The sequence below is a fragment of the Paroedura picta genome, chromosome 18, assembly GCF_049243985.1.
Source record: "Paroedura picta isolate Pp20150507F chromosome 18, Ppicta_v3.0, whole genome shotgun sequence".
Taxonomy (NCBI): domain Eukaryota; kingdom Metazoa; phylum Chordata; class Lepidosauria; order Squamata; family Gekkonidae; genus Paroedura; species Paroedura picta.
In genome coordinates, this window is record NC_135386.1 from 7,436,717 (window position 1) to 7,458,641 (window position 21,925).

The 21,925-nt window shown below is 45.0% G+C and overlaps 1 protein-coding gene and 1 long non-coding RNA gene across 14 annotated transcripts in view; one reads left to right on the forward strand and one right to left on the reverse strand.

Annotated features, from left to right (window-relative positions):
- Positions 1-9,861, forward strand: part of SEMA6D (semaphorin 6D) — a 686,652-nt gene extending 676,791 nt beyond the window's left edge. For 9 of the 13 annotated variants that reach the window (XM_077318065.1, XM_077318063.1, XM_077318062.1 and 6 more), the window contains 2 exons: positions 1,373-1,540; positions 5,699-9,861. In XM_077318065.1, coding sequence (XP_077174180.1) covers positions 1,373-1,540; positions 5,699-7,005 — 1,475 coding nt within the window. In that variant the 3' untranslated portion in view covers positions 7,006-9,861. The remainder of the gene's footprint in view (positions 1-1,372; positions 1,541-5,698) is intronic. The other 4 variants (XM_077318071.1, XM_077318072.1, XM_077318073.1 and 1 more) reach the window with 1 other exon arrangement.
- LOC143827962 (uncharacterized) lies at positions 1,505-21,691 on the reverse strand. The gene is made up of 3 exons (XR_013227453.1): positions 21,542-21,691; positions 2,864-2,961; positions 1,505-1,650 (listed from the first exon to the last, which is right to left on the reverse strand). It is a non-coding gene; the product is annotated as an uncharacterized LOC143827962 (long non-coding RNA).
- Between the last annotated feature and the right edge of the window lie 234 nt (positions 21,692-21,925).

The window sequence follows — 21,925 nt, forward strand, 5'->3', positions numbered from 1 at the left end:
AGCAGGAAGAGGCAGGGCAACCTGCCCCGACTCAAACTCCAGCCTGCAGCCCCGCACAAATCCTCCAGTGCAGAAACGGGCGACTCAAACAAGCACACAGACTCACACACAGAGTTCCTGTCTTTGTATCTTTCTGGATCAAGGTGCTCGCCCACAAAGAGAGGGCAAGAAAGAAATACACCGACCAACACGCAGTCTGTCTCCGACTGTGCATATACAAATGTAAGCCATTCAACTTCAATGCTATGGACTTCAATTTATAAAGTATGCCTTTTTTAAAATGCTGCAACAGAAGTAACAGGCCCAGGTTAGGTGAAAAACCTTGCACAGATTTCCATTTCCCCCGACATTTTCATTTTTTAAAATGTTTTCCAGAGCTTTCCATGTTTTTTCAGTGGTATGTCCTCATGGTAGTTTGCAGTTCTTAACAGACTGGTATAGTATACCAAGTGGAGTTTGCCAAAGAAAGATAGTCATGTAGGCTATCAGAAGTCCCCCTCTCAAGGTTCCACCCCTCTCAAATCTCCAGGTATCTCCAGGGCAGGAGTTGGCCATCAGCCATAATACAGCGAGCATCTAGAATCCATGTGAATTGCGGAAGGCTAAGTTAGTTGGCCAACGCTCTCTTTCCTTTGTAGTTGGAACCCCAAGTTTGGTTCATGCCAAGATCTGGCGCAATGTAACCAGAGCCTTCCTTCCTCATTCAAGCTGGTTTGAATTTTGGAACCCTTGCAAAGTTAAGCAAGTTAAATGCAGGTTGTGGTGTCATTTTTTTTTTAAGTACCTTATGCAGTCTCGTCACTCAGACAGTACAAAGTGAGCTTTTATTAAACTATACAGGAATGAACCCAACTTCAGTTTATGGGGAGTTCTCATGACCGAGATTTGGCCTAGGGAAGTAGGGGTGGAGTTTAAGGAAGCAGTGAGATATACCAGAGTCAAGTTGAGACGTTTTCCCACCATTTCACTGAATCATAGAATAACAGCGTGGGAAGGGAGACTCAATGGATCAGTTGCATGCCCTGCAATTGGGGGTTGGGGGAGGCCACAAGACCCTGCGTTCAGTATTTCGGTACTCCTTACCTGTAAGCCTTGAGTTCCACGTCCACTCTCTTACCACCCCCCTTCCTGCCAACAGTTGCTCACACCAACCTGCAGCTGGAAATTGCATTGAAGATATTCCTGTGTTCCCCAGTCTGATTGGTTTTAGCCAAGATGCCCCATGCATTTGCAAACATGCTTTTCCCCATTGAGCCACTTGTCCAAACTATAATTGAGCCACCAATCCGTGAGGCTTTTGCTAAAAGGGGGGAGTTCAAAGAACTACCGAGGACTGCAGCCCACATTAATACCAATCTGTTTGCCACCACAGACATGGCGTTCTCCTCAGCCTCTCTTACCACAGTGGGAAGCACCCCCGTTTTCTCACCTAAAGTGATGGGTTCCTGGAAACCTAAAGAGACTGGCTCTCGGAAATATGTAGCTCAAGATGACCCCAATCCTTCTGATTACTCTGATCCATTATCAGGTGTCCCAAAGGGTAAGGCCGAATCAGGGCATTTGTTGTGGTCGAAAGGAAACCTGATAGCTTCAGCGGTTTTGAAGTTTCCACTCAGCTTGTTATTGGTCAGATGCACATCACACTGTTGCCTGGGTAGAGAACGAAAAGGTGCGATCCTAGAGTCTGTCTTTGCGTGAGCTGAAGGCGGGGGGGCAGGACGAGGAGCAAGGTGAGTCTCCTGAAACTTGGATCGCACCCGGTTGAACGAGCATCTCCCCAAGCCCTTTCCTTTTAACATTTCAAAATCTCCAGTGCTTCCCATGCACAGCACTACAAATACATCCCGTTTCCCTCTTCCCTTTGGTGCGTTGGTAGCTGCAGCAGCCATGTCTGGGGTCCAGCACCTCCGGCTGGCAGTGGGGCCCGCAAGCTAGATGCTTAAAAAGGGGGTTCCTTTTTTTACAAAAAGCTAGAGACGCCCGGCATCAAACTTGGTGACCTCCTACATGTGAAGCATGCACTCTGCCTATGAGTCACAGGGTCTGAGTTGGTGCAGGATGCAGAAGAAGTCAGATGAATGCAAAGACTGTTAGCCTGTTCATGGATGAAAGTTATCATGAGCCCCTGCCAGCAGGGGCTCATGGGAATCGTAGTCCACGAACATCCAGGGAGACACAATTTGACCACCCCAAACAGACAGGGCATTTTAATACAGGTGTACTGGTGGGGGGGGCATAAGCTTTCATTTTGTTGGCCTTCCTCGAAAAGATTTGAGGCAGATCGCAATACAAATGCTTACAACAAATAAATAACAATAAAACAGAAAAAAATACAGTTACAGAACGCTTTCCCGTAAAATTCTGGAAGGAAAGAAGCATTGGGGATTTTCCTTATTCTGGTAGGTCCTTCCATCACGCAAGAACTAACATCCCCAAAAGCCCAAACTATGACAGACTGGATTTTTAGCAGGAAGGGAGTCTTCAAAAGACCCTGTTAGGAACTGATACGGTGAAACATAACCTGCAATGCAGCCCTCCATGAATGAAGATTTTCATAAACAGTATCTTGAGCTGACCCCAGCAACTAACCAGCAACCCCATGAAGGGACTCTCAGGCTGTTGTCATACAAATGTTCTGCCTTGCTTCAGATAACAGCCTGTCCCATTTTGTGCAAACTGACAGGTCTTCCAAAACCATCCCATGTCCAGCAGGGTTATAGCACTCTAGTCTTATTCATTTATTTACTTGGCTCTTAAGCCATCTCTCTCCGCATGGTCTCTGGGCGGATTATGACAAAACATAAAGCAATCCAATTTCGAACCATCCTGTAAAATCTAAAAATAGCCTACTAAAATTACATACCGGTCTTGATGCTGGTATAAGCACCCACAGGTCCAGCTTGGTAAAGCAAAACCCTCTTGCCAGATCAAGGAAGAAGAAGAAGGAGGGATTTTTCACAGCTGAAAGACATAAAAAATATAGCATTTGTTTCAGATGCTTCTACCATGCCTTTCCTCCCTGTACTGTACACCCTGGGCAAATGGTATAAAATAGCAGAATCAATACAAACTCATAAAACCGGCAGGAAAATAGGTACGACTTAGCAGAGCAGAATTAATTAGACCTTTGTTAGGATTTACAGTATTTTGGGTTCCCAAATCGCTGCATGTAACAACAGTTATAGATTCCTGGATCTTAAGGTCAGCGGCCCAGCTGACAGTAGCTAATATACCTGCTGGCCATCTACTCTGTGAATCATAGAGTTGGAAGGGGTCTGTAGGGTCATCCAGTCCAACCAAACAGAGAGAAAAAGACCTGTCCCATGGCAATACAATAAATATATTCATAAAAGAAAGAAAAGTGTCCCTTTTTTGTAGTTATCTGTTTATTTTGTAGGACTTCTGTGAAGAAGGAATCCATGTAATATCCGCTTTCAGCGAGATTCTTTCCTCGGTGACAAGTCCTCTGAGTCGTCAATATTTTTTATCTATTTTATAGGTATCAAGAATTTAAACCTTATATATAATAATAATATAATACTGGCCACAGGCTCACATACGCTGGCAAACGCTGGCAGGGGAATTGTAGTCCATGTACATCTGGAGGACCACAGGTTGACTACCCCTGATCTAGGGGACCTCCCGGCTGGCCAGAGGGATGTATTTGCCTTTGCTGCCCTTCATGCTGGCTGGGTCACTTAGTTTGCACTGTGTTCTATGTTCACAATATGTATTCTCACAGCCTAGAAGTCAGCAAAATTATTTTATCTTCTTACCTACTGAGATGTATCAGGTTTCCTTTCGGCCATTATGGCCGTGCATTTGTCATTTGCGTCTGGTGTGTCCTTATTGCTTGATTTCCCTTTAAACTCTGCCCAGTTTTGTCAGGATTTGCTCACGCCGGGCATTCCTGATTATGCTCAATGGCATTCTTCCTACTTCCTGTTAGAGCTTCTCCCCCCCCCGCCCCTTTCTGCACGGTGCCATAAAAACCCGTAACCCTAAACATTTAACTGCATTCAAAGGCATCCCCACCTAACACCCGCGGCAAAACGAAAAGAACGTAATCCTCTTCTCCGGCTTCACTTCCCCCTCTGTGCAAAATAACACAATTAGATGCATTTTGCCAAACTAACATTATCTTAACAGCACGATGTCTGTGGTCGCTTTAAAAAATAAATAAACCTGAACCCTGCCTTGGGGAGGGGGGAATGTGGACTCTCTAATATTAACACGTGAATTGCAAAATTAACTCTGCAATCGCTCTTCTAAATCTGAATTAAATGCATCTTTCCTATTATAAAGACACTGATGTCGCATCAGCCGTATGGTTTTTCAATGACATCCACTGTAAAGGGTTGTTATTGGATAGAGTATTGGAAAAGAAATCAATGGATAATCTGAGCTGTTGTAGTTTTAAGGGAAGAGCGTACCGTGCCTAAAATGGCCAAGTTGGAAAGCCGTTGGGGGAGGGGGAATAACACGGTCACAGCGACACGTGAGTGTTACGCACTCACAGGCCATTATACGGTTTCAAACAATATTTGCATAATCCTATCTCACATTTGATTCTGATTCATGAGTCAGGCAGGAAATGGAAAGATAAATTCTTCCCCGAGTTATTAATTGCAGTCTAGCAAAGTATCACCTCCTAACCTCAATTTTCCGGCAGAAATCGTTAATATTAATAACAGACAAGCTTTGGTTTGCAAGCCTTAAAAAGGATTTGAGGAATTGAGCCGAGAGGGAAAATAGATCAACAGAGGTACGGGCTAGTCCGTCAGACTTAATTGATAGGCCCTGGTCATGCTTTTTCTTATCAAGAGACTATGTCCACAGCAAATTCCCAAATGCTTGTAATGGCCTTCAGTTTCAACAGCTATCACAAGCAGTTGTCGCTAGAGAGCTCCTATCCCAGCCTTCCACCTGGCCCTGCACATCTGGAAGGAAAACAGCTGGAATCCACCGTCCACTAACCCTCAGTAGCTTTGCCTCACATTTCAAGAGGAAATGACTCTCCACTTGGACAGTTTTCTTGCCTTGTACTTTCTGACAATGGTTGCTCTTGCCTGAGATTGAAGTGGGGGTAGAGCTAAGGAAAAGCAATGACCAGAGAGGTCAAGGCAAGAAAATAGGATATGATCTTGCAACTTGATTGCTTCTTCAAGGGAGAGGAATAGGAGAGGAATAGGAAGGCGACTGTAAGCCGCTTTGAGCCTCCTTCGGGTAGGGAAAAGCGGCATATAAGAACCAACTCTTCTTCTTCTTCTTCTTCAAGCAAGAAGAGATACATCACTGTTACAAGGGCATGGAGGACGGGAGAAAGCAAGACTCGGAATGGGGGTTTCAGTCTTCCAGTATCTGTAATGGCTGTCAAATCAAAACTAGTGGAAGCATTTGTATGGGAAATGATTTGGGCACATGTGATTCCTTATTAAGAGGACAGCATGAACCTTCTAATAGTATTCCTACAGCATTTTAGGATTGCATGATAGGATTGCATGACAGGATATCGGCTTTAGTAGCGAGTTAGCAAAACTCAAGGGGCCCCAGCACTATGCCAAGTTAAGTGCCATAGCTCTTGTTTTCGGTTAGGCATGCATAGGGCATTTCTTAGTTAGGAAACCTTTTCTTTTCTTTTTTTTAATGACTGGCATATGACATGCTCTAACCTATTAATAACATGTGTTTGTTGTAGGTGTAAGATGGGAAGTGCAGTCGGGCGAGTCCAACCAAATGGTGCACATGAATGTCCTAATTACTTGTGTCTTTGCTGCGTTTCTGCTGGGAGCCTTTATTGCAGGAGTGGCCGTCTACTGTTACCGGGATATATTTGTGAGGAAATCCAGAAAGATCCACAAAGACGCAGAATCGGCTCAGTCTTGCACGGACTCGAGCGGCAGCTTTGCCAAATTGAACGGGCTCTTCGACAGCCCGGTGAAGGAGTATCAGCAGAACATCGATTCGCCCAAGCTCTATTCAAATCTGTTAACGAGCCGAAAAGAGCTGCCGCCAACGGCTGACACCAAGTCGATGATGATGGTGGATCATAGAGGCCAGCCTCCAGAACTGGCGGCTCTTCCGACCCCGGAATCCACACCGGTGCTGCAGCAAAAGACCTTGCAGTCCATGAAAAGTCAGTTGGACAAAGCCCAAAACAACCTCAGTGCTTCTAGAAAAGAAGCCCCCCTGAAGAGCCCTCAGTTTTTCCCGTCCAGCCCTCCACCCCATTCTCCTTTAAGTCATGGGCATATCCCCAGCGCCATCGTCCTCCCGAACGCCACCCACGATTACAATATGTCCTTCTCAAATTCGAACGCGCACAAAGCAGACAAAAAGATGCAGAACGTGGACCACCCGCATGCAAAGTCGTCGAGCAAAAGAGACCACAGAAGGTCTGTCGACTCTAGGAACACCTTGAACGATTTCCTGAAACATTTGAGCGAAACGCCGAATAATCCCAAAGCCATCATGGGAGACCTCCAAGTGAGTCACCAGACTTTGATGCTGGATCCAATGGGGAATATGTCCGAGATTCCTCCTAAAGTCCCTAACCGAGAAGCGTCGTTGTATTCTCCCCCATCCACCCTCCCGCGAAACAGCCCGACAAAACGGGTGGATGTCCCCACCACGCCTGCTGCGCCAATGGCCTCTTTAGAACGACAGAGGGGCTACCACAAAAGTTCGTCGCAGAGGCATTCTATATCAGCCCTTCCTAAAAACTTAAACTCGCCCAATGGCGTGCTGCTATCCAGGCAGCCTAGTGTTAATCGTGGAGGATACATGCCTCCTGCTGCGGGAACAAAGATGGACTACATGCAAGGGACGCCGGTGAGCGTGCACCTACAGCCTTCCTTATCCAGGCAAAGCAGTTACACAAGCAATGGGACACTTCCTCGGACAGGAGTAAAGAGGACGCCCTCGCTAAAGCCTGACGTGCCACCCAAACCCTCATTTGTTCCCCAGACACCTTCAGTCAGACCACTGAACAAGTACAGCTACTAAGACTTGCGTGTTCTCTCAAAAGAGTGCGGAACGATGTCGAGGGACAGATGTTAAGGCAGAGACTTGCTTGTCCTCGAAAACGAGCACGAGCAGCCAAAGAAGCTGTCTTTAACTCCGGTGCCATCTTGTTTTGCCACACGTCTGGCTCCAAGCGAGACTCGACTTGCTCGACGTATTTTTAACAAAACAAAAACAAAGAAAGGTGCTGGTCATTATGTTTCTTTTGTTTGCTGTGGAGGAGACATGTAGCACAATGGGGAAGGGACTCACGTTGGCCTTTCGAAAGAGCTGTTCAAAATGCTTGGGGAAGAAAGACATAAAAGAGAGAGAGAGAGAGAGAGAGAGAGAGATCGGTGAGCAAATACTTGAAAAAAAAATTAAAATGGGGTTCGTTTGAGACTGCCATAATGCGTAGTCTTCCCATGAAATGTGAACATTTTAATATGTATGCATTCGCCTTGCCTCTTGCACAAATGTCAGAAAATGATAACGTCTCAACAAGTATGTTAATAAGCAACTTGCTGATCTTCGGTCTCTAGTCCAAGTGTAGCATTTTTTTTTTCCTCCATGGGATGCTATTTTGTTTATGACAGACAGAATATCTGTGTGTGCGTGTGTGTGGGCGTGAGTGTGCTCGTGTGTGAGTGACAAACACAAGGAAGCATTCGGTCTCGCTGCATCTTTTAAACCTTCCGAATTGTTTACATGGAGTGTCACTGAATGACAGATGGCTCTGGTGGAGTGCACGGGGTTCGTTGTGAATCTTCTGTGGGAAGCTCGAGGTCATCTAGATATCCGTACATGGCAGAAGAAAACAGCACAAACGTCACCGTTCAAAACTAGGCTGCTATGGAAATCTAGATTTTCAAGTTTCAAATGTAGCGTTTTCGAGACACTGACCATGGTGAGGAACCAGTCCCCCCATCCAGTTTACTGCCTGGTGCTGAACGGGAATGGCAGATACTCCTCACTATACTGCAACCAAAAGGAGGGCTCTTAATTCTAATCACAGAGCCTTCCCAAAACAAATCTGGTCCAAACCGCACACATATGCATACCCAAAATAGGATACAAGACATCCATGGCACCAAGAAGAGCAATGAGAAAGTTAGTGTGGCATCCCCAGGCGAGAGAGAGAGAGAGAGAGAGAGAGAGACCCCAAACTCTGTTAAGGAGAGTGCATCATTGCTCTACTGCACCATGAGAGTCAGCAACACGCTGACCCATATTTCTTTTGCTAAGGCAAAGAGAAGGGTAGATCCATAGTTGTCTCTCTTACCATGATCACGGGTGCAAAACCCAGGAACAAGAAGGGAATTGTGCCTCCCCCAGTGACAGCTCACACTTTCAAGGAGGCCCTCTTAGTTCTTGGAGAACAGGGGAGGTGGAACGTACGTGAGCTATGTATTTATGTGGGAAAGAGAATAAACGGAAGGGCCACCCCGTAGTAAAGCCCCTTTTCCAGCAGAAGGAAAGGTTTGGTCTTGGCAGAGGGCATCCATGAAAGAAAACAGAGAGCAGCACAGTCACTTCATTTGTGGTTTCTCCAAAGTCATGCCGGTAATGACAATATTCTGTAAATACTACATGTGAGTTTACCTGGATCTGTGCATTTTGTGCCTTATTCATGCAAATGATATTTTAAAAAAAGAAAGGTAAGATTAAAACTCTGTCAAATGTCCTAGAGGGCATCCGACGTTCCCCGGAGCGCAGGCTATTAAGTTCTCTCAGTAATACCCCAAAAAAAAGAAACAAAGGGGGAACACGGGGAGGGAGGGGAGAGTATCCCCCCAAGAACAATTAATTAACAAAGAAGAAGCAGCCTACAAGCCAAGGAGACAGCAGCATTAAATCAACCTCGCCATCTCAAACATTCCGCCCTAAATCACTTAAGGATCAAACAGTTATAATGTGAAATCATCTGAGAATTTCTAGGGTAATGGAACACCTGCTGAAATTACAGAAGCTATTTAGTTGGTTTCTGCAGTGGATATTTGCAGCTGGTCTTCATCACAGATGGTGATCTTGCAAATGAAGCCCCGACGGTTGCTTGTCGAGCACTGCCATACCCATAGCTGGTACGGTGGAATATTCGTGAGCCGTTCGGACGAGCAACTTTCGGCCCAAGACGCCGATTTCTCTTGGGTAGCAAGGTGTTTCTTTTTTTTTCTTTTTAAGATGATTGCCTCTCTCAAAAAGAAGAGTCCCTTTTCTTACTATGTAGGATCGTTCTCCTTTTCCATTCCGTGTGTCGATCATTAAGGACCTTTTAACTTCCCCCCAAAAGTCCAGACCGAAAACACCTAGGATCGTTCGTTCTTAAAACATTTCAATCTTGCAACTAAACCTGTTTAATCGTTTAAATTTTAAACAAAACAAACAAAAAAGGAAATCAAACGACAAAACTGAATTGAATTCACTTTGCAACTGTTAATTAATGATGATGATACATACTCGAGTGAAACCGAAACATAAATGTTACTATGTAAACCCAAATAACTTTTCTGTAACATTGTGCTGCCTTGTTAGATGGTAATGTGAGTTTCTCTCAGTATTTATGTTGGAATCTCTTTAACATTCATCATAGTCTTTATACCGTTAATTTATAATTTTCGTTGGTTTTTTTTTAAAAAAACGCTTTATCCATTTGTGCAAAGGTAAATGCAGATTGTATCTTTTTTAATGGTACAGCATTAAAAAAAATCTAGTAACCCGGAAAGGAAGGTGCTCTATACAGTCTATAGAGTACTTTAACATGTATAGATATCTTGTAAACTTGTATTGTGGATGTGTAAATAATACGTCCTTTGGGTTTTTAACACCGCATGTAAAGTCAAAATAAACTATTCAACTGTACCAGGCCACCTTTCTTAACTCTGCATGGAGAAACAGCGTACAGAAACCAATCCGTGCATTTCCTGTACTAGATGTATGGAAACAAGTGAAAAAACTGCATATTCATAATACGAAGGTCCTGACCTGAATAACTCAGGCTAAGCCAATCTTCTGAGATCTTGGAAGCTAAGAAGGGTCAACTCTCACTAGTATTTGGATAGGAGACTGCCAGGGATCATGATGCAGAAGCAGGTAATCTTTGAGTGTTTTTTGCCTTGGAAACTCTTATAAGTGTTATCAGTACAAGTGACTTGTCAGCAAAAGAAAATGCTATACTCCAATACAGCAAAAAGCAACCACCACCCCCAGCTTCATTCAGAATAAGGCTTGGGAAAGCCAATCTACTTGCCTGTGAGATTTCCGCCAATTGCTTTCAATAAGAAAACTCCATGTGCAAGAAAGTTTCTTTATTGGAAAGTACAATGATGCCTGCTACCTGAGAGCTTTGCTAAGACTAATGTTTGCTGCCCACTTCACTGCTTGAACCCTTAAGTCCCCCCTGCTCCCCCTGCCAGGCCACTCAGGTGTGAAGATCCCATGATCCCTTCAGTGGAGGGACACAGTTGTCCTTCAAAGCCCTCGGGAGAGATTGTGGTGCCAGGACAACTGGACAGAACAGGAGATTCCCCCCCCCCAAAAAAATAGCTAATCCTCTACTGCGATAATTGACACCTAAGAAATCCAAGGTAATCAACTGCATGGACAGAAAACAGAGTAAGGCAATAAAAGAGCAAATGACAAAATCAGGCATGGTTTTGACATTGCCAAAGAACTGGCAAATAGCTTGCCCATTTAAGTTTCAGTGGCTTTCTGTTTCTCATCTCCCATTTGCTCCTTACCCCCTCCTTACTTTCTGGGGTCTGACCAATGCAGTATACAGTGGTACTATGTCTTCTTATGATTTTGATGTGATGCCTCTCTTAAGACAACCCAAGAGGAAGGCCATCAAAGAAGACTGTAGAGGAAGAAGATGACGAAACTATCTCTGCTTCTCGCCTTGAAAACCACTTTCTGAGGTCAACTCAAGTCAGTTGCAACTTGGTGGCTCTTATGCAGGTACACAGATGCCCTTTGGTTAGCCCAACTGGGCAGCCCTTTGGGGTATGTAGGTCCGGTATAGTCGGATCTCAGAAGCCAAGCACAAGGTCATTATTTGGATGGGAGCCCACCAAGGAAGATCCTGCAGAGGAAAGCAATGGCAAGCTTTCCTCTGCTTCTCAATTTCCTGGAAAGCTTGCTAGAGTCACCATAGTTCAATTGCAGCTTGGTGGCACTTACATACACATGTGGTGCTCATCTTGCTTTAAGGTAAGCATTACCTCCTGGCCAAGCTCATATTTCTGGGTAATACAGGTTGAATACATTAGGGGTTCGAGACCTGCCCTGTTCCCTGGATCAATGGATAGGTGGGCCATCATTTCCACCACAGTTGGTCCTGATGCTTATATATCAACTCTGACGATTCATATAGAGCAGGGTTAGTCAAACTGCGGCCCTCCAGATGTCCGTGGACTACAATTCCCAGGAGCCCCTGCCAGCATTTGCTGGCAGGGGCTCCTGGGAATTGTAGTCCACGGACATCTGGAGGGCCGCAGTTTGACTAACCCTGATATAGAGGATCGTTCCTTTTCTTACAAAGGAAAGGGAAAGACATGTAGTCTCTTCAACAGATCTGTTCTGTGAAGCCAGAGAGCCCCATCAGTGCTACCAGGTACCACGAAGCTTTAAAATTGCATGCACGTTTCATTTGCCACACTTCCCAATGATGACACGCCAACTCTTGAGAAATGACAGGTGTGTAGACAACCGTCAAGAGAACTGGAATGAATACCAAACATCGACGGAACTGGTGGGAGTTGGAAGGGGGAGAGAATATCAGTTGCTATGTATCAGGGGTGGCCAAACTGACTCTCCAAACGTCCATGGACTACAATTCCCAAGAGCCTCTGCCAGCTGGGAGGTGAGGCTGAGAGAGCCTGGATATTATTGAAGAAGAGATGGTTCTTCTATGCCGCTTTTCTCTACCCGAAGGAGTCTCAAAGTGGCTTACAATCGCCTTCCCTTTCCTCTCCCCACAACAGACACCCTGTGAGGGAGGTGAGGCTGAGAAAGCCCTGATATCACTGCTTGGTCAGAACAGTTTTATCAGTCCTGTGGTGAGCCCAAGGTCACCCAGCTGGCTGCATGTGGGGGAGCGGGGAATCAAACCCGGCTCGCCAGGTTAGAAGTCTGCACTCCTAACCACTACACCAAGCTGGCTTTGGAAAAGCCGTTCATGCGTACACAAATATACACACATTTGTGTACGCATGAACTCTTTTTTTTTTGCTGTTACATAACACACACGTCATACGATCGATCAATCAATCCCCTTGGCTCCAAAATATAGATCATATGGAGACATTGCCTCTTTTATTAGAAGAGAACGGATTTTTGTGACGGATTTTTGCAGCTGTTCAAATTGGTCTAGTCCCTTGCATTTTTGTAATCTGCTTAAAATGAATAGGTTAAGGAGCAGTATGAGGCATAGAGAGAGAGAGAGAGATTAAGCAACAAACATAATTGACCCCTAGCTCACACGATGCCCTCTGCAAACGCCCACGCGACCCACTTCTGTGAGTTACCCGTGTGGTGCTTGCATGAACCAGTGCCTCCCATCAACTGCAGAAGATTCTCTGGGTTGGCTGCTGCTGTTCTGGGCATAACCTCTCAAGCAGAATAAAAATCTACCACAGAGATCAAATTTCCTGGCTCTTCTGAGACGTGGCCTATCTTATCTTTAGCAGGAGAGGAAGAGCGGCTTAAAACCCCAAGATGGGGGGGGAGAGACAGAGAAAGAGTAAAGGGAATGTGTACTCTCCAAGCTTTGAAGCAACAAAGATGGTACAGCAGTTTTAAATGAACATTCAAGTGTACATGCAAAACAGAAATACAAATCTTAGGAGGAGGGGAAGCTTGGTGCCGTGGTTAAGAGCAGTAGCCTGTAATTTGGGGACGGGGTTTGATTCCTAACTCCTCCACATTCAGCCAGCTGGGTGACCTGGGGCTAGTCACAGCTCTGTCAGAGCTCTCTCAGCCTCACCTGTTGGGGGGAGAGGGAGTCAGGAAAGGAAACAAATGAAACAAATACAACACCACCCGTGACAAGTGGGTCAGAATTTAATCCAAACCCCGATTCCTGATAAAGCAAGAGATTGTAGCTATGGTGTTAGTTGATACTGACCGAAATGTGATTCTCGAAGTTGCAATTTTTTTGTCTATGTCATTGAATAGTATTACCTTTTAATGTAAATGTAAATCTCTTGCTCATAGTTCTGGACCATTGTGTTTCCCAAGATATATCACTGCTTTTCTTTTTTCCTCTGTTTTGCTTATGATCTGTTGGTCTGTGAACATTAACGCAAGAATGGGATTGCCTGTAGGCATGCAGGTGTTGTCAAGGTGATGCTCTGGTTTATGGGCAAAAACTCTATTGTAGAGTTAGCTTCTACCATAGAGTTTTTGCCCAAAAACCAGAGTGTCACCCTGATGTCCCAGGTTCAGACCGCCTCAGAGAAAAGGTCGAATGCACTGTGATGAATAAAGATGAATTTAGCTGTGTCAGAGGGCAGAAGGAAACACACAGGGTATTTAAAAATAAAACAATAAATCAGGGAAGAGGGCAGAAAAGCCTTGAGGGTCAAAACCTCATTCTCAACAAATAGCACTCGTCCTTGACCCTGTAATTGCAAGGCCCCCTCTTTTATTTTCATTTGGCTTTATTTAGTGAAAGGGCCAAGCACCTGCCTCTTCCGCGCCTTGTGCCATGGCTAAAGCTGACAGTCCGAGCTCCCCAAATCCCTCTTTTTTGGATGTTTGTGACCAGCCCATTCGCCGTAATTTCATGACGGCTTCGCTTAAATTGTCTGCAGGCCTTCATAAGAGCTGGTATGTATTTTAACGCACAATTATCCAGCCTTTTTCGAGGAGTATTTCTATATTGTTGACCCTCTGACTGCTGTTGGCTAGGTGCGGAGGGACGATTAAGGTCTTTCAACTCAGGGAGTCCTAAAGGGACTCATGAATATGCAAGCAAATGGCATTTTCAGATGCAAGCAAAGGGAGATCTGGGTTTCGTGAAACCCTGGGGTTTCTTGACAGCCCTAGAAGGGTTTCCTGAAAGGGTGGGAGTTAGTTGATTTTTATGTATTTTTAAAAATTTGTTAAACGTTTATCGGGTGATATGACCATATATGGTAATGTCAATCTCCCCTTCCCCTCCCCAAATGGCCAATGATGGGCCTGGGGAGGTGGGGAGGGGAGGGGCCCTGGGTTGGCCTGTGCACAGCTCTGCTTCCCAACCACATTCTGCACGATTGCGCCACCTCAATGGTTCTTCAATGGTTAAAAATTTGAGGGCAAAAGAAGAAGGGGACGACAGAGAATGAGGTGGCTGGATGGAGTCACTGAAGCAGTCGGTGCAAACTTAAATGGACTCCGGGGAATGGTAGAGGACAGGAAGGCCTGGAGGATCACTGTCCATGGGGTCGCGATGGGTCGGACACGACTTCGCACCTAACAACAAATTGAGAAAGGCTGATCTATTGTGACAATGAATCCACTACTGGAACATTTAGGAAAGCACCACCCTACTCCAGCCCAGTCCCATCTAGTCGTTCTTCCCAACAGAAGCAATGGCGTATTTTGCCCAAAGGACCACACATTGGCATTCTGCTCAAATTGTCTATTAAATTCCAATCTAGGAAAAAAAAATCTGAAAGTGGCTTAATATCCCCCCACCCCCCAAGCTTTTTTCCTTCTGCTCCACAAAACGGCAGCCGGAACCCAGAGCTTGAGGGCAGGAAGTCTTTAAGCATCTAGCAAATAGCTCACGTCTCATCCACAATCGACCCACCTAGATTTTTTCCTCTGGGATCTTCACAGCTTGCAGATCAGCTACAATTCCAGGGGAGCTGTGCCCCACCTGGAGCCTAGATGTTTCAGGGGCGTTCTAAACATTTGCAGGTGCTTTGGAAGGGTGGTATTCCAAGAGCCTCTTGTGGCGCAGAGTGGTAAGGCAGCAGTCTGATAGCTCTGCCCATGAGGCTGGGAGTTCGATCCCAGCAGCCGGCTCAAGGTTGACTCAGCCTTCCATCCTTCCGAGGTCGGTAAAATGAGTACCCAGCTTGCTGGGGGGTAAACGGTAATGACTGGGGAAGGCACTGGCAAACCACCCCGTATTGAGTCTGCTATGAAAATGCTAGAGGGCGTCACCCCAAGGGTCAGACATGAACCAGTGCTTGCACAGGGGATACCTTTACCTTTACCTTTATCCCCTTCCAAAGGGCATAATGTAAGAGTGCAAAGTCATTCAACTTGTCCTTCCCCAACACTGCTGGTGCCAGTGGGTACCACAACTAGCAGCCTAAGGAAACAGGACATCTAGGCAGCCAAGTGGGCCAGCTCTGTGACTCTCTGCTTTCAAACATGTACCCATCTTTACTTAAGGCCTGTGTTGCTAAAAACCAAACACATCTGCCACATTTAGTGGGAATTAGGCCCCGGAGGAGGGGATGGGAAATTATATCCATCTAGGAACAAGGGAAGTGTCTGTTTATAACAACATCTACCAAGAGAGGGTGGGGGAGAGGGAGAGGCAGAGGGAGAAAATGCCTGTGTATTTTCCCTCTGAGGCCATGATTGCAATAATGCCTTTTAGATCATTAAAAGCATCCGGAATCATATTTCTATCACTCGCTCACACATCAAATGCCTGGAACCGCTAAAAAGGGAGCACTAAAAGAAGAAGGGAAAAAAAAGGAGGGGAAACCCAAGAGTAACAAGAACTACTGGAAAAAAATGCTTACGGGGGGATTTGGCAATGCCGTTTCCAGTAAAATGGCCTATGTTTGCACATCCATTGGGGGGAAGCCAATAAAATTCAGAATGGCGTGCGTGTAGGAGAAATGCCGTACTTCGTTATCTGCTTCACTACGGGCCTGTAATAGCTTGCTTCCAAATCATTTGTTCTCTCAAGGGTGCGGGGAACAAACGCGTCGGCTGTACCACAATTAGTTTTTTGCCGGGGGGGGTTTGTTTTAGGCCCCCCCCTGTTAAAAGATCTGGCAGTAGTGTAATGCAGAAGATTTTGGAGAGCCACTGCCAGCCTGCATAGATGAGATTGACATTGATAGGCTGAGGGTCGGATTTGGGGCAAGGCCACTTCAAGTACTCATGGGTTCATATTCATTTTATAGCCTATTCTACCGCTTGTGTACAAAAATGTGCGTCGGTTTTGAGCATCAATTGTACAGTAGAACTTCAGTGTTTTAATTAGCAGAAGGGCAACCATGATCCCCTCCTCTGCACCATGACGGAAATGCCAACTTTCAAATCAGACCGGAGCAGTCGGAAAATTTGGTGACGTCTCTAGAAGGGAGGAAAGATGCTCTCTACGCATGCAAAGCTATCTTGTAGGAATCATAGAATCATAGAATAAGACTCCAGGCTTTATCTTAACATAGGTTTTTGACAGTACAGTGGGCTGGATGAATATTATGTATAGAAATTAGGGAAACATTCATAAGTTCTATTTTGCCCATCTGCACACATACCCGAACCCTGTCCATCAAGAAGAATTTCACATGGGCATCTCTATGAACTGATCTGCATAATTATTCTTGGTAATATGACTTCAGGGTTTCCACTTTTTGGAAGAAGCTCTCTTGAAACCTAATCTTGGGAGTGCATGTTGGACATTGTTCAAGGCAACTGACAGTGGTGGAAGCCCAACTGGAGCTACACTGTACAAGGGGGTGGCCACCCTCCAAGAAGTCCTCCAACTGCAGTAGCTCCTCCTCAAAGGAAGGCTTCAGAATGGAGACAACTGGAAAGGTGGGCCATGAACATTTTAATTAGCAAACTTTGCTCAGCGGAGCAGTAAGATCCAGGGAAGAACCATCCCAATGAACATCGAAACGTGTAACTCTGATTCAGATCGGGTTTAAGGTTGCAAAAAACCATTGTGGGGACTGGCGATCTCCCAGAATGAGGACTGAGGGCGGGGTCTACAGCATTATGCTCCTCCCCTTCCCAAACTTGGCATCCTTAGGCTCCACTCCCCAAATATGCTGGAATTTCCCAACCTTGTTGGGAACCCTGAGTGTACTGAAAGTGACTTCAAGCCACAACAAGCAGTGGCACCAATATGAGCTCGAGAGGTCATAAAATATTGTTACCATTATTCGGATGCATTCTCTTTCGGTTTGAAACAACGAGCCAGGAAAGCGGTCATGTGAGTCGGTCCTAGTGGGCTTCGGAGAGAAGGCCCAGCCCAGGGAGTGAAGGTTTGTGGGAATTCACCGAATTCTCCCTCTTCTTCCCATGCAAAACCCAACGTATGAAATGATGCAACATCACCTCAAACAGCATCGCCGAGCACGGACTCAATTTTGTATCTTCCTGCCTTTCCTATCTCCGCTAGCCCTCGCAATTTTGTCCTTGTTAGGTAAACAGAAATGGCACGCTCTAAAAGGGCTCCGAGAACAGAATTATTACTAGTATTTATTCTCTTTTGGCAAAGGTGCCCTGACTCGTAGACGTATTTTCAATTGGGTCCATTAAGGAAGTTATTCCTTGTTAATTGAATAGCAGCAGACTGCTAAGGATCACTTACTGCAACCTAATAAGTATGGAAGAGAGAAAGCGACTCTCCCTGTAATTCCATCAGCAGTAAACTAGTGTAATTAGATTCTGACTAACAAACTCAAATTGCCAGGAATGTCGAGCCAGATAATGAGCATTTAGGAAGATACCTGGAGATATTCCTTGCCATATCAATTAGCATGCTTACTAAATGACAGTTTGAGCCCTGACTTTGCTTCAACCCAGGGACTCCCGGTAAGTCGGGAAAATAAGAATGAAACCCTTAAACAGTCAAAGGACAACTGCTCCATCCATCAAAGGGTGTGGGATGGTTCTGCCCAAAGGAGGATGCAAGCCATGTCCTTCCCAAATGATTGGAGCAATCAGCACCATTTATGCTTCCCAATTCTCTATCCAATATCAAGCAGTGGAGGGAAGACAGGATCCAACACATGGCTAAAGGCATTCTCGGGGGCTGCTGAGAAATCCGGGCCTCTTCCTGCATGCACTGATCAGCGCTTCAGCTTTGGTGCTATAGATTGGGGGCATGCCCTTGATTTGGAGGCCACTGCTGAGGATGGCAAGAGGCATTCATCCAGACCAGCCGTTTTGACGGTGGAGGAGCCCCTGAAATAAATTCTCAGGCTTCGAGAACCTCCGGAAGTGACGTCAGCTGGCCATGTCTCCCTGCCATGCCTTTTAAAAAATGGTGTCCAGCTAATCTGGGACACTTTCCAATCTGTTAGGAAACTCTTTAATATAATAATCAGATTAATGAGCCCAACACTGACCAGAAGAACATAAGAAGAGTCCTCCTGGATCAGACCAGAGGTCCATCTAGTCAAGTAGGCTGTCTCATACAGGGACTGAGCAAGTTTCTTTAAAGGGCCAAAATCAGAGCATAGAGGTGGAGACCTTCCCCTGATGTTGCCTCCTGCCATTGATGGAACATTGGGCTTCCCTTTAGTGCTTGCTAGACTCGGATAGACCTGTCTTCTAGGACTTTGTCTAAGGCTGAGGCCATTGCTACATCCTCTGGCAGCAAATCCCATATTTCCCCTTTTTGCTTTGGGACCTCTTTCTGAAACAAGATCTCAAAAGCCTACTCCTCTTGGTGGGAGAAAGGAATCAACAGTCCTTTGCAAGGGATCAGCTTTGTTGTGCACAATGACTAATCCACACATTAAAACCAGCAGCCTGCCCAAAAAAACAGGAATAGACAGAACAAAACACTATCAAAGCGGCAGGGTGAGGAGCTTTCTTATGCATGAGTCACAAAAAAAAAGATTTTTAGGAGAACTCCAGAGATGCTGTTCAAGTGTCTTTTGAAGAGACAGCTCGTCACCTGCAGCGAAGTGGGGGAGAGAGAACCAGAAGAACAAAACTTGAGTTTGAATACTAACATAAGGGGGCTAAGAAAATTTACACCGTGCAGCCAACGCTGAATGGAATCCACGTTTCCAGTAGACATGCAAATGTCCATCAAGAAAGACTTTGACCTGCGAATCCCTGGTTCTAGTCAGAAGGCATCAGCAGAAGCCAAGCTGAATTTAACACCAGGGTGCCTGTGTCCAAACGTGATGTGAAACCACACCTAAAGACTAACTGTGGTTAATACACCAGCTTCAGACCCCGATAGGATCAATACTCACTAAGACTTAATGGGAAAACTTCCATACAGTCAATGGACTTTTCCACATTCTCATTTTCCTCACTTGTAAATGCCCTGGTTGAGATAGCCTGGAGAAGGGAGATATTTAGTGTTCCTGAGGCCATATACTTGTGATCCCTAGGCCATGGAGTTTCACAAAAGGAAAGGATCTGAGCTAGCAGCTAAATATTCCTAACGGCATGCTAATGGCAGATGTTGGGCAATGCTTGTAATGAGACAGACAGTCCTGAAATTTGCTCTGAAAATTGTTTCCCCCTAAAGGGAAGGGAAGCTCTTTGAGGGTTACATTTGGTGGTTATAGAATCATAGAATCATAGAGTTGGAAGGGACCTCATGGGTCATCTAGTCCAACCCCCAACTTGTTAGAAAAGTTGGGTGGAATTGTTCTTTGGAAGACAAGTTTAAGAATGCAAGGGAAATCTAGCAGGGGTTCACAAAACGGCAATACTTTGTCATTAGAGGTTTTAAAAAGAGAAAATAATGCATTGCTTAGGTGATATTAACATGAGGTTGAACAGGTCTAATAATTAGATAATCAGGGGGGGGGAACATTCTCTGCTTCAGAGGGGTTCCAGAGAAAGAACTGAAATCACAGGATGAGGGAGAGACTAGCTTCCTGCACAAAATGTATAAAACAACCCAGTATTCAGTGAATAAATAACCGGCTAAAATATAAAAGAAACAATTTGTTTCTTCTGCCGTAACAAAAGGAAGAGGGGTCTTAATCTGAATAAGAGACAAGCAGAATATTGTTAGCGATCCCCAAGAGACGTACTACTGGTTAAAGGAACGGTTGTAAACAAAAAATACTACTGTAAGATCCATATACGCTCCCAATACTAGACATAAAAAAAAGCCTTCCAGAGAATTTATCGATTGCTTTAAGATTTTTGTAGAAGAGGAAGTATTGCTAATGGGAATCTCTGATGATTAAATGGGGCCCGCAGCACATAAATCATAACTCACCCAGAGGGAAGGTATTATGTACATATAATACGTCTAAAATGCTTCTCAGAGTGGTTCTCGGAGTAAAATTTTATTGACCTATAGAGAAGCAAAGCTTTAGACACCCCACCCCACAATAAACCAGCCTTATTGAAGGTCTGGGAGAATCATTTGCTACTTAGAGAAAAGAGGAAGGAATTCTACAGGGGGAGTGGAAATATGTCAGATTACGTAAGGAATTGGAGACCAGCTACTGCATAGATCAGGGGAGGCCGAACTGTAGCTCTCCAGATGTCTGTGGACTACAATTACCACGAGCCCCTGGCAGGGGCTCGTGGTAATTGTAGTCCACAGACATCCAGAGAGCCAGAGTTTGGCCACTCCTGACAGATTATATCAATTAGAAGTCTGAAATTTAACTTTCAAGCATCATTCTATCATTCATACGGCTACTGAAGGAACTAGGTCTGTCGTTTTCATTGAAATCTAGAATGGAAATTAGCAGAGCTGGGTCAAGTGCAGAAGCATCTCGGAGACTAACAAGATTTTGGGGACAGAGAAGCTTTCAAGAGTCAAACCTCCCTTCATCGGCTTTGTCTCTTGAAAGCTTATATCCCCCAAATATTGTTGGTTTGTAAGGAGCTACAAGAATGGAACACAGTATTTCTCCTGCAGACTAACACAGCCACCCTCCCCAAACCATCTCAAAAATTCATCTTTCTTTTCAATTTATTTTAATTTGAAATGCTATTCTACTCCCAAAAAAGTTGACTAATATAGGACTAATGAATATTGGATTCGGGTTCATATAACCGCTGTGCTCAACGTGACTCAATTTCAACTAAGATTTAATTGCCCGTCCTCATTTTCTTTGACATCTATTTGTCGGGCTGGTGGTATTTTTGGCTGAAAATTATTTCCCCCCCCCCAAGAAAATCACAGAAGCTGTACAAGGGTATTGATTCACATTATCCCTGCATCTATCAGAAGTTGAAAGAACTAGCATATGCACCCGAATCAGCTTCTTAGGGATGCCAGTCCCCAGGTGGGATCTCCCGGTTTTACATAAACAGTTTACTAAAAGATTCATATGTGTAGCCGTGTTGGTCTGAAGTCGCACAATAAAATCAAAGTTAATTGTTTCCTCAGACTAAGGAAGAGAACTTGCACTCCAAAGCTCATGCCTTGAATAAATCTTTGTTGGTCTTAAAGGTGCTACTGGACTCTGATTTAGTTTACTGATAGCGGGTGAACTCCAAAGCATTGTACTCCCTCTCATGCTCTGATCCATCTCACATCAATGCCTTAACCATCTCACATCAATACAGTCACTGCCAAATTAAGAAACATGCACTGGTTGCCCAAGCTCCCAGGCCCAGAAAATTCCGTATCCTTATTTACCTTCCGTCCGGGCTCGTCTAGGTAGGGGACTGTCTGATCAGCCCGTAGAATCTCCCTTGAACCTTGAGAGGAAATGTAGTGTAGTGGCTAGAGGGGCAGGCCTTGAGTTCCCAGTCAGACACGGGACGAGCGAAGACCTTTAGAGTGTATCGAAATCTGGAAGAAGAGAATAAAAAGACTTTCAAATGGATATATAGGGTGGGCGGAATTTCCAAATTCTTCTCTACTCTTATCTCCCCCTGTATATCCCCAACTTGGCCATCTTCTTACAGACAAAGCACTGCTGGGGAGGTTAATACCCACATACAGATTGTCCCACAACCGGAATATGCTATTGGCTATTTCACTCCGGATAAATACCTATTTCTTTAGCGATTGCATCTC